Source organism: Humulus lupulus, chromosome 5, assembly GCF_963169125.1.
Source record: "Humulus lupulus chromosome 5, drHumLupu1.1, whole genome shotgun sequence".
Lineage (NCBI taxonomy): Eukaryota > Viridiplantae > Streptophyta > Magnoliopsida > Rosales > Cannabaceae > Humulus > Humulus lupulus.
Window position 1 is genome coordinate 11,891,181 of NC_084797.1, and position 13,104 is coordinate 11,904,284.

General features: G+C 34.2%; 1 protein-coding gene across 2 annotated transcripts; it reads right to left on the bottom strand.

The window, feature by feature from the left end:
- Nucleotides 1–9,309: 9,309 nt before the first annotated feature.
- Nucleotides 9,310–11,712, bottom strand: LOC133834452 (dof zinc finger protein DOF4.6-like). 2 transcript variants are annotated; one of them, XM_062264067.1, is made up of 2 exons: nt 11,502–11,712; nt 9,310–10,854 (listed from the first exon to the last, which is right to left on the bottom strand). In XM_062264067.1, exons 1-2 carry the CDS (start codon nt 11,526–11,528, stop codon nt 9,739–9,741), a joined length of 1,143 nt encoding a protein of 380 aa, XP_062120051.1. In that variant the 5' UTR covers nt 11,529–11,712; the 3' UTR covers nt 9,310–9,738. The 2 variants fall into 2 exon arrangements, with proteins under 2 accessions (XP_062120051.1, XP_062120052.1); XM_062264068.1 differs by lacking the exon at nt 11,502–11,712 and adding an exon at nt 11,013–11,420.
- Nucleotides 11,713–13,104: the final 1,392 nt, after the last annotated feature.

A 13,104-nucleotide genomic window follows, 5' to 3' on the forward strand; every position in this document is an offset into this window, starting at 1 on the left:
AAGTCCTTCGACACCTGAAAAACATACAAAAACAAACCTAAAATAGAACAAAACAAAACAAACACCTAATATTTTTCCTAAAAAAACCCATAGATAAATGAGCCTAAAACTCATTTATCAACCAGCCGCCTCCAATGTTCAACCAACTGCATACAATTTTTCTGGTAACAAAGCACCATTATCATCACATTCTTGGATCCTTGATAGTGGTGCAACACACCATATTTTCTTTAACATAACTATTTTCAAAATTTTCATGATAAGATAATTGCTAACCATGTCATTCTTCCAAACAGTACATTTGTTAACGTTCAGAGAGTAGGAACTGTGAGAATAAATATCATATTACTTTTTATAATGTATTATATGTCCCTCAATTCAAATTTAATTTGATATTTGTTACCTCACTTATAAAAAATACTCCAATAACACTAACATTCAAGTATGAATCTTGCATTCTACAGCAGCAGAATTTGAGGATTGGGACTGCTAAGCGGATTGCCAATCTATACTACCTTCATCCAGACCTCGTTTTTCAGTCAGGTTCTTTAAACATTGTATCTTGCAATGCTTTGTGTGATACTATCCTGTGGCATTCACAGCTAGGGAATCCTTCTATATCAATTACTAAACAAATCAATAAAAACCTACATTTTTTAGATTCAATTCCTTATCTTAAGCATTGTCACATCTATCATTAAGCTAAGCAAAAGAAATAACCTTTTATTTCTCATAACAATTTTTCAGTCCTTTTGATGATTTAATATATCTTGATATTTGGGGACCGTTTCATCAAATTAGCATTGAAGGATATAATTTTTTTTAACTATAGTTGATGATTGTACAAGATTTACTTGGATTTTCTCACTTAAATCTAAATCGGATGTCAATAGCATTATTCCACAATTTTATACTTTTATTAATACTCAATATGCTACTAACATTAAGGCAATTAGGTTTGACAATGCTAAAGAGCTTAACCTCACTTCTTTTTATGCTAGTAAAGGAATACTTCATTACCATTCTTGTGTAGATACTCCTCAATAAAATTCTGTTGTGGAAAGGAAATACCAACACATTTTGAGTGTTGCAAGAATACTCTTGTAGCGTCCCAAATTTGCTAATAAGGCTTAGTGCCTTGATTAGCGTGTTGGGAGGGCAGTAATTGATTTAATTGTGTTATTATGTGGATTAAATGATTATGTGATTAGAAATTCATGTGTTAGGTGAATTAAATATGCATGTGGGCCCAATTTGGTTAATAAGGGCGTATTTGTAATTTTGGCATGTTGAGGGCATAAATGTAAATTATAAGTATGTTATGTTTGATACCACGAGATTGTGGTGATATATTTGAGATGTGTGGTCCGGGGCGACCCTAATGAGTGGAATAACAAAATAGTCACAACGGGGCCGAGTACCTGGCTCGGGGTGAGCCTAGGGGTATTATGGGAATGTAGTGTGTGTTCGGGATTACTAGATAACAGGGTAGCGATTTAGTGATTGTTTAAGTATGTCGGGACTAAAAGGGAGTTTATAGGACTATTCGAGGAATTAGCGAGAATGTGGCAAAAGACAACTTTGCCCTTGGTGATGTTAGAAAGGATGAGGATAAGTTGGGGGTATTTTTCTCTTTTTTACTATGGGATAAACTCAGCTTAGGCCTTGGGGGTTCAGTAGAATGAACCAGAAATCAAGAAACACTCATCTCAACCTATTATCTTCTCTCTCTCTCTCTCTCTCTCTCGTTTCTCTCTCCATCTCTTGGAGCCTTGGGGTTTTGCTGAATTTATAGGAAGAAAATTAAAGGAGATTAAAGTTAGGAATTGACTAACAGCAACACAGGGGTGTGATTCTTCATCTAAGGTAAGCTAATGCTGTTTTATGATGATTATTGCAGTGGTTTAAGTTTCAGCAGAGTTTTAAACCAAGGGTTGGTTTTTGATTTGGGGTTAGAGATTGGGTTTGGTTCTTTAGGTGTTTATACTGCTTATGACGTGTTGTTTAGGGTTTTAGACTTATTTGGGACCTTGGTGCATGCTTAGGATGAGATTTGGGAGTTTTAGCTCGGGGAAAAATGGTGGAAAATCCCAGTTTTTCTGGGTTCGTGTAAGAGCACCATGACTCTGTTATTCTGAGCCGCGGCGCTGGGATGATCCAGGGCATGGGGCCCTAGCTGCATGTCGCGACGCCTATATGGCTGTGCCACGGAGCTAGGCCATTTTTAAGGCCCTTAATTTTGTATTTTTAGGGCATAGGCCCAGGGACTCGGGGGACGATTTCACCACCCCGTGTGGGGAAATTGGAGGTCCCGAGGGCACGGGATTGGTTCCGGGGTTCAATTATTGAATCAAATAGTAATGAGAATATTATTTGTGGGTTGTGACTAGGTTACTGCTAGGGCTCGGGAGAGGACCATTCTCGAAAGTCGTGCTTGCCTGCCTATCTTCTTACACTCAGACCAAAGGTAAGAAAACTGTTGGTGCCCGTAGAGCAGGGCATGGCCTGGTTATCTCTGTTTAATGTTTATATGAATGTTTATGATTTTTTATACCATATGTGTATGGTTGTGAATGAACGACGAAGGTCGAGGACGACGAAGGCCGGGAACGGCGACGGCCAAGGACAGCAGAGGTCGAGATCGGCGTTAAGCACGATGAGTGCAAGCCGCTAGGGCGAGACCCTCTAAGGGTGTTGTATCCACCCGCTTGGTGAAGACCATGAACCCAGTGCCTAGTAAATCACCTGGGTCAGCATAGGCCACTATATGTTTAATTTGTTGTCTGTTTTGTATATTATTCGATTGATTTGTGATATGCGTTGTGTTTTATTGCTGGGCTTCGTCTCACGGGTGCTCTATGGTGCAGGTAAGGGCAAGGGAAATGTCAACCAACCATGAGTTGGAGAGCGTGGAGCAGCGTGTACATGTTCGACCTACCTGGCTACTACAGCCGGGGTTGGTTTTGCTGGATGTGTTATAACAGTTGATTTTGACGCTTAGGTCGACTGTATCTACACTTTTGAGTTGTAATACATTTTTGAAAAAGTATTTTGGGATCCCAATGTATAACTTTTATAATTTTAATTAATGTCAAAATCATTTATAATCAATGTTGTCAAATGAATTTTATTTCAATTTAATCACATTTTTCAACCTAAAACCTCGATTAGCTAGCTAATGGCACATTTATAAATCACATGGTAACAACTCTAAGGTAGTAGGGCATTACAACTCTCTTTTCAATCAACTCTTCCATTAATTTATTAGAGTTTTTTTTTGGTAAAAACAATAGTATATTTGATAAATTGCCTCCCTTCTAAGGTGCTAAATAATAAGACTCCTTTTGAGCTCTTACATAAAAAGTTGCATAATAATGACCACTTAAAGACTTATGGTTGTTTTAGCACATGCTTCAATCTTAGTTGGTCAAAGGCATAAATTCACACATCGTTCAAGAGCTTATGTGTTTATTGGATATTCAAAAGGCATGAAGGCATATACTTTACTTGACCTTCAATCCAATAAATTTTTTTGATTTTCGTGATGTACAATTCCACGAAAATATCTCACCTCTACAAGGTGTTACTCAGTCATATTTGATTGAGTATATGCTTTCCTCTATTATCACTACTACAAAAAAGGCTTTTTAGGACTCGCATTGCGAGTCCTCTATTTGAGAACCTTAAAAAACTGGGGTTTTTTAGAACTCGCGTTGAGATTCCTAAAAACAATGCGAGTCCTGAAAATTTTTATTTTTAAAAAATTAATTTGTGGGTTTTGAATCCGGCGGAGGGGCTCCGGCGACGGTGGCGGCACCACCATTAAAATGTGGTGGTTCGGAAAACAAACTATTGGGTTTTAAAGCCCAAGAAGCAAGGAGTATGGTGGTGGTGGTGGTTTAGCTCATGGTGGCTCGAGGTGGCCAGAATATGCTCGGAAAGTTTGGAAGAAACCTATGAATGACCGAACTTCAAGTGCCCCGTTGAGGGCCTTAGGCCGCGCGTGAGGTCGCCAGCTTCGGGGGTCGGGGGTTTTGGGGGACGGCGCTTCCATTGGTCTGGCGCGTGGCGGTGGCCAGAGGTGGGACGACGGCGTTCGGCGGTGGCACTTCGGGAGAGAGGGAGAGAGAGAGGGAACTTTGGGAGAGAGAGAGAGTGAAATGTGGGCTGTGTGATTTTTTTCTTTTTTTTTTAATATATAATAATAAAACTTTTGTTAAAAAAAATTGGAGGGAATTCGAAATTTTTTAAAATTTAAAATTTTATGATACACATAAGTTTTTAGGACTCGCAATGCGATGCGAGTCCTAAAAAGTCCAGGAGGTGTTTGTTTAAAAAAAAACTTAAACTTTTAGGACACACATAGTTTTTAGGACTCGCTCCGCGAGTCCTAAAGATCTAGGAGTTTTTTTTAGGACTCGCATTTATGTGAGTGTCCTAAAAATGTGTTTCTGTAGTAGTGTATGTTACCTAAATATGTTTCTACTGCAGGACAACATACTTATCACACTTCTGACATACAAAATTCACCAATTCAGCTATCCCCTTCTACAACTAGAACCACATTTACCAAAGCAGGTCGACCAGTCACAAAACCCACCCACTTACAAGACTATATTTGTACTTATACCACTACTGCATCCTCTACTGCTCATCCCATATAGCAAATTATCTCTCATATTGTAAATGTACAACTTTATTTTGAGTTACCATATTAGCAACCACCAGTCCCAAACATTCTACTTACTCCCAAGCCTCTCAACTATCTGCATGGAAAACAACCATGAAACAAGAATTACAAGCCTTAGAGGATAATCAAACTTGGGACATCCTTATCAGATGGTGCTCATGCAGTGGGCAACAAATGGATGTAGAAAATCAAGTATAACCCCAATGGCACCATCAATCGGTACAAAGCTCGATTAGTTGCCAAAGGATATATATACTCAAATACTAGGAATTTATTACTTTGATACTTATGATCATGTTGCTAATTAAGCTTACTACTTTTAAACTAATGTTTTCCCTTGTAGCTACTAATAATTGGATTGTGCATCAAATGGACATAAATAATGTCTTTCTTCGTGGCAGCCTAGATGAAATCATATACATGAAGCTTCCACAAGGATACTCCACTCAGGTGGAGTTACCACCAAAAGTCGTTTGCAAGCTTAAAAAGAGTCTTTATGGACTCAAACAAGCATTGCAACAATGGTATGCCAAACTCAGTCAAACACTCATCCAACATGACTTCAAACAATCACATTCGAACCATACCTTCTTCACAAGAAAAATATTAGGTGTCTTCTTAGCCCTTCTCATTTACGTTGATGATATAGCCATAACAAGTAATAACGAAGATGTTGTGTCAAACAATTCAAAATTAAAGGACCTTGGTCCAATTCATTTTTTCTTAGGTATTGAGATTGGCCGAAACAAAAATGACATTTCAATATCCCAAAGACCTTTTACTATTCAATTGTTGTCTAACATAAGATATCTAGGATCCAAAGTAGCTTCAACTCCTATGGAACCCAATGTCAAATTCAGCAAGGACTCCAGGGACCCAGTAACTGATCCTACTGCTTATAGAAGTTTGATAGGTAAGTTGATATATCTTAATATTACTCGGTCTGACATAAGTTATGCCGTCAATCATCTTAGCCAATTCCTTGCTGACCCAAGCCAACCACATCTCAATGCTGCCTTTCGCATCCTTCAATATCTCAAAGCCACACCAGGGGGGGCTCTTTTATTCTTCACTCCTGCTTTGCTATTTTGTGATAATAAGGCTGCAATACACATTTATGAATATCTTGTCTTCCATGAGCATTAAACATGTCGACATCGATTCTCACATGCCTGTGAAAACGTTCAAAGTGAATGCTCAAAACGATACATGTCAACTCTATCAACAACTTGGCTAACGTTCTAACTAGAACTTTATTTTTCCTACCGTATTTTCGTAACCTACTCTCCAAGATGGGTGTCAAAACTTGTACACTTGATCTCGAGGGCGAGTATTTAGCTACATTAAATTAGTTAGTAGGTTATTATTCTGTTTTAGGGAGTTGTTTTATTTTTTCTCTTGCTATATGAGCAAGCCTTTTGTCACTTTGTAAAATAAGAAAACCGAATTACAGGAATAATATATTTTTTCCACTATGTTTTCTAATAATCCCCTAATACTTCCAGACCAATCCTCATTGAAAGCAATAAAACGAAAAAGAGAGAAATGACTTTAGACGTGATAAACATTAATTTATAATTAGTTAGAAGGGAGGGGAGATTTAAAAAAATTAGAGCAGCAATAAAAGTTAACTACTTTTTTTTTTTTTTACCAAAATCAATTATATGTACTCATGATATAATTAATTTGATATTATGGTATAGTAAAGTTCGACTTCCTCGCATAAAATAATAGTAATAATAATATTGAAGTAGGTAATATCATTACAAAGTATACCAATTGTAATATTTGCATCGAATTTGTGGAAGTTTATCTTGAAGACACGACAATTTTCGAAATAGTATGGAGTATTATAATTCTTTAAAATCGCATATTATTTTGATTTTGAATTTATATCATACTTTGATCAACGATAATTTTGAATGTTATTTTTTTAAAAAATATATTGTTTTCCCTCCTTTTTTTTTAAAAGAAAAATTCACATTATTAAAATCGAAGAGAGATTCTCAACCAGGAGTAACAAAACATGACCAATATTAAAAAAAAAAAGTGAAAACCTAAATGGACAGGCTAGCTATAGGTAGAGCCCTCACACCAATTCTTCTATTCTATTCTTTAAAATGCATCACAAAAATCCCACTTTTATTTTTTATTTTAGCTCAACATTTTACATTACATCACACAACAATTTCTCTATTTTTTTTCTACATTATTTAAATATTATAAATTTTATTCATAAAAACAAAAAATACATATGTAAAATACATATGTGGCTAGATGTAACTAAAGAATAGTGGATATGTATTAGTTTTAGCATTTTTTAGCTAAATATTAATTATAGCTCTTGTGATGCATGAGATAGTCTCTAAGCCACCAACAGTATTATTATTATTGTTGTTATTATTATTATTATTATTATTATTATTGAAAATAACATATCATAATTCGTATAAGATAACTCGAAGCTATCCTTAATAATTAAGTTGGTCTGCACAGAAGAAAAACTAAAAATTATTGATCGCAATGTAATAATTACGATATCTATCCATATTATTCTCTGGAAAAGAAAAAGATATGATTGGTGTTTAAGATAGCGGAAAATAAATTGGTTAAAAAAAGTTAATCTACGAGTTTAATTTCTACTCAATTCGATCGAAGAGATCTGTATCATCAAATTCAACTTATGAACGTAGTGATGATTCTGCACATGAATATTCTTATGTAAAATTATAAAATCTTACAAGTTCATCTTTAATATATTAAGAAGAATATAGAACACAACATATATATATATATATATGTGGATTACTTCAGAAATTGTTTATCTAGCTAGGATAATAAGATATGGGCATTTCTGTTAAATTATTGTATATATTTATTTTCCCATGACGACTAATGATGTAAAACCCTAAATTAAATATATATATATAGGCTATAGCTATATATATATCATCATTCTATATAGATAATAATGAATACACTATTTTCAAGAGTATTCCAATGCCCTATCATGACTTAATGTTCTTCTCTTAATTATGTCTAAACTTTTGTAACAATAATTTTAAATTAATGTAAATCATCACGAAATCAGAAATTATGCATTACTTAACTCCACGTATCTTCATATATAGATTTTCTTTTTCCTTTTTTCACCCTCGAATTAATTCGTTATAGCTTAGCCCTCTAAACTCAAAAAAACAGATAAAATATTATAATTAATGAATGCCTAATGAATGTTATGATTGGAAGCATATAATATAATTGTAGGATCTTGGGGAAATAAGTATATATATATACGTGTATATCAAAGCAAGCTATACTATATTTTATAGTATAGCTATATATGGTGTTTTTATAGAAATGAGGTAAATTTATTTTGACAATTAACAGATATATATTGCCTTGATTTCAATTCCAAGCATCCCAAAGAAATAATAATTCAAATAGTGCCTAGCATTAAATATATGTATAAAGTTCCAATTTTCCAGCGTCATAATTCGCATCATTGACAATTTTGACATATTATAAAAAATATATATATAATGAATCATTAACAAATAGTATGGGCAAAGAAAATAATGAGAAGAAGAGAAAGATCAAAAGTGGATAGGCTAACTCCTATAATAACAACCAAATGAACTGATCCCTATTGGAAGATGATGAAGAACCCTAGCTAGTGCGAAACAACTTTAGATAAATTAATATATATATATTCATAAAAAAATAATATAATCTAGCATGGTTTTCGAGGAGAATGTTTGTTTGGGTCCCATTACAAAGACAAAAAAGAAAATAAAGGAATGCCACTCAAGTGTTTTAGCTAAGCTATATAGAGCCTTTTTTTTTTTATCTTTTAAATATTACGAAAGAAGAGAATATAATGGAGCTGAATATGGAGATGGTAAAAAATAATCATTATTGAATGAATTTTGTCATATAAAACCAAACCAAACCAAACCCAAACCCAAACCCAAACCCAAAGAGAAGAGATTTAACAATATTATGGGAAGTATAATTAATTAGCCAAAAGGGTATGGTGAAATATTATGTTGTAGTAGCTAGCTTTTTCTATCTCTTTTTCTTTTGGTGTTTGGGAAAGTGAATTAGAAAAAAGTGAAGTCAAGAAGAAAAGAAAAGGAAGTATTATTATTGTGTAATTAATTAGAAAGAGTTAAATAATGGGTCATACCTAGTCTTCTTTACATGCTAATAAGCTATTTGTTTTTGGTGACTTGATGAAAGGTAGCTTTAATGGGTGGAAGAATCTGAAAGACCAAAACGGTGCTGAAAAGACCCGACACTTCTGACCTGTAAGCAACTAAAAAGAAAGAAAGAAAGAAAAGAAAGAAAGAAAGAGCAAACTTTTGTTGTAAAAGCATTGAAAGCCATCATTCATTATTCCAATTCTACTTTTACAAAAGAAAAAAAAATGTTCTAAGCGATGACTAATAATTACGAAACAAATCTCAACATAATTTTAATCTCCATTAATAATAATGAAGCCAGCCACACAGATCTCCCAGTATAGAAAAAGATTAATAGAAGAGATCAAGCTAATATGATTTAGTTAACCCTTGTTTTAAATTAATTATTATAACCTAGCTAGTGAATATCAAACAAAATGAACATAATTATTTGGTATACACGAATGCAATGTTATAGTAAATAAATAATTAAATTAAAAAAAAAAAAGCAGTAGTATAGTACTATTGCCTATCATAGAATTTGAAACTTATAGTACCACACCCTTGAAGCTGACCTAAAAATAAAGCTTCAAAAACATACACATTGATTAAGAACTAAAAACAAATACAAAAGGGCAAACGAAGATATTTAGGTAATGATAATAATAAAAAGAAAGTACAAGAACCCATGTATCCTAATAAGTTGTTAGTTTTTTTTTTTTTTTCTCTTTTTCTTTTTGGTGATGGTCAAGATGAGAAGATTCAAAGCAAGCAGTTACCAGTAGAGTAGTTACCACCAAAGTGATTGATCATATATATATGAAAGCCAAACGTTGTCGTTTTCATCATTTCTCTAGTAAATATTTACCAAGATCCACCACCTAACATTCCGTTCCAATAGCCATGAGTATTAGAATTATGATCTCCTTGCCCTCTAGCATGATGAGTAGTAGTCGTAGTAGTAGTTGTTGTACTAGTAGTTGAAACCTGCTTCATATCATGATCCTGATCATGATCATGATCATTGTTTGGAAACAAAAGCCTAGCACCGTTGATTTCTTGTTGCACCACATGATGATGTTGTTGTTGTTCGAGACCCGACCCGTACCCGCTTTGATGGTCATGACCGTACCCATGATCCAGATCAAAACTAAGAGATGAAGAACTGTTATTAGGTTTGAACTCATGCCCTCCCAAAGAAAACCCATTACTACTACTTGGGAACATTGTACTACTCGTAGTAGTATTATTAGCTGGTGGCATGGCCATGAACGAGCTCATTAACCCCCTCGAAGCCATACCAGTCTTCAGAAGCTCCATAGCCGAGAGTTGTACTGAACTAGTTGTTGTAGTAGGAGTTGAAGCAGCTGTGATAGGGTTTTGGTTCACGTGGTTGATCTTGTTAGGATCATGATCACTAGTAGTGTACGGAACTTGGACAAATCTCGAGAACGTGTTATGATCATGATAATCCTGATGGTGATGATGATGGTGATGATCGGACGATGGAGGGAAAGCAAGGTTGAGATCTTGGCCTTGGTGGATTATTTTGGGGTTTTGTTGATGAGTACTGCTAGTATTAGGGAAACTAAATGGTAATGGCAAATGATGATCATTGTGATGATCATGGGCAACTTTTTTTGATGATAAAGATATTGGTAAAGAAGAAGGTGATGATGTTGAAGAAGATGATGATGATGATGATCTCTTGTTCTTCCGTGAGCCTCCACCCACTGGAACATTTCTCAAAGATCCACCTTCAGTCCAATACCTTCGACAAGTTTTGCAAAAGTATCTTGGTTGAGTGAGGCTGTAATTGTTGTAGTAGCAGAATTTGGTGTTTGTTGAATTGCACCTTGGACAGTTCACAGCTTGATCCTTTTGAGGCCTTGTTCTTCTCTCTAGCATATTCTTATTACTATCATTACTATTGGAGTTGTTGTTGTTTGGACCTTCCATGGGTTTAACCACTCCAATACCCTGAAAATTAGAAAAGAATAATAAAAAAGAAAAAAGTTAGAGGAAAAAGCCATCACTATACTGATCATAATAATCATCGGAATTATATATAAAGATTTGATCAAAAGGGAAACAAACAAGAGAAAAGAAAACAAAGGAAGCTATAGCTGCTTTATTACACTTTGAGGGGTTACAACTACAGCAACTAATAACAAAAATCTCAACTCCTTTTTCTGGGTGTGCTTTATTCAGAAGATTTGGAAAAATAATATATATATATTTATCAAGAGAGAAGATAGCTAGAAGAAAAAAAAAATTAAGATAAAAGAAAAAGAGAAAGAGAAAAGTGATACTAGAAGTACTTTCAACTTTCAAGATGAAAGATCTCTCTTTGAAAGACATCAACAGCAACAATAACAAAATTTCAGATAATATTAGTGGGGGGGTTGAGCTGAGCAACAACATCATCTCTTTTGGCAAGAAAAAATTAATAAAGTGGAAACTTTTGAAGCTAAAAACCAAACAAGAAAATTACAATAAATAAAAATAATAAAACTTATTTATTGGTTTGAATTAAAATACAGAAGATGATTTCATGCACACTAATAAACTAGAAAACATGATTTGGAAGAAAAATAAACCAAAATTAAAGCTTTCCTTTAATTTACCTGAGGAGGCCAGTGAGCTGTATCCATGGACTAAGATGGGAGAGAGAGAGAGAGAGAGAGAGAGAAAAAGAAAAGAAGAGAGAGAGAGAAAGAGAGAGAGTAAAACCACCCACTTTTTCTATGAGATATGGTCTTAAAAGCTAGCTGGAAGAACACTTAGCTATACAGAGATCGATGGGATATGGGGTGGTTCCATGTGTTGGCCAACTATGAGAGAGAGAGAGAGAGCCTGGTCTCTACATGGCACATACAATTTATTTATTTATTGATTTATTTAATTAATTTCTTAATAATTAAAATATATTTTGACATTAGTCAATCTTAAATATTATTCTTCTGGGGTGTCTATATTATGCGTTTTAATAGTACTACTGTTCTCACTTTAGCGGCTCTCTCTCTATATCTCTCTTTCTTTCTGATAAGAAAATGACTAATATATATATATATAGAGAGAGAGAGAGAGAAGCTTTTTTTACTTTTGATCCCTTTTTCCCTTTTTCCCTTTTTCTCATTCTATCAATATCTTTAGTGTGTTGCCTCTTTTTTCTTTTTTCTCTTCTGATTATTATTTATCGCTTTAATCACTTTACTACCAGGATCTAGGTCGGTTTTAGGGTTATTATAAAAAGTAAGAAGATGGAATGAGAGAGAACATGTTGAGCTTTGACTATATATATACACACATATATATTTATATAATCTTTTTCACATTCCTGCAGTCTAGCTAGTACTACTGCTGGACATATATATATACATATACATGTATATATGTATATACAGTGACTGAATTTCTCTGAACCTTAATCTGTAACAATCCTATATAGTAAAAGAGCTCTAGTACTGCACACGCATGCCCTTTTCCTTGTTCCAAAATATTATTATTATTAAAAATTCGAATATTACTTATATTCCAATAGGAATTGAGAAAATTAATTAATATTTACTAATAATTAACTTTGTTTGTATCCAGGTGCCTTACTTGGTAATCAAGTAATTAAATGAACGGTACACATATTTTGCTTGGTGATCTAGGGCTACAGTATATGTGTATATGTATGTATGTATGTACAAGTGTATATATACGTGATATATATCATGGAGCATATATATATATATATAATGAAATGATGACTAAGAAGAAAGAATGATGGCATGGCATCGTTTCCATAGTCCATCTCCCATGGACTCCATAGTCATAAGAAGTGAGCTCCATCGTTCACTCTTATGTATATTATAAGCATCTATCAAAGAAGCCACGTGGCGTAATATGAGGGGATAAACGAGTGTCCCAGTCAGCAGAGTTTGTGTGATGGCGAAACGTGTCGGTGACGTGAGAGAAAGGAAGAATATTTAGGAAAGTGTAGAGAGAGGAGAGAGAAAGTGGGTCCCACGAGGGCAGCATCCATCAAGGGGTGAAAAAAGAAGTGAGTGAGTGAGTGAGTGTGGGAGCGTGCGATAATGGATTGGTGATACAGATATTTATTTATTTTTATTTTTATTTTTATTTTTATTTTAATTATGAAATAAATAATTAAAAAAATAAAAAGAGAAGATTGTGAGAGTATAAGTGCCGCCTGCCGTCAGATTATCTGACAGACAGTTA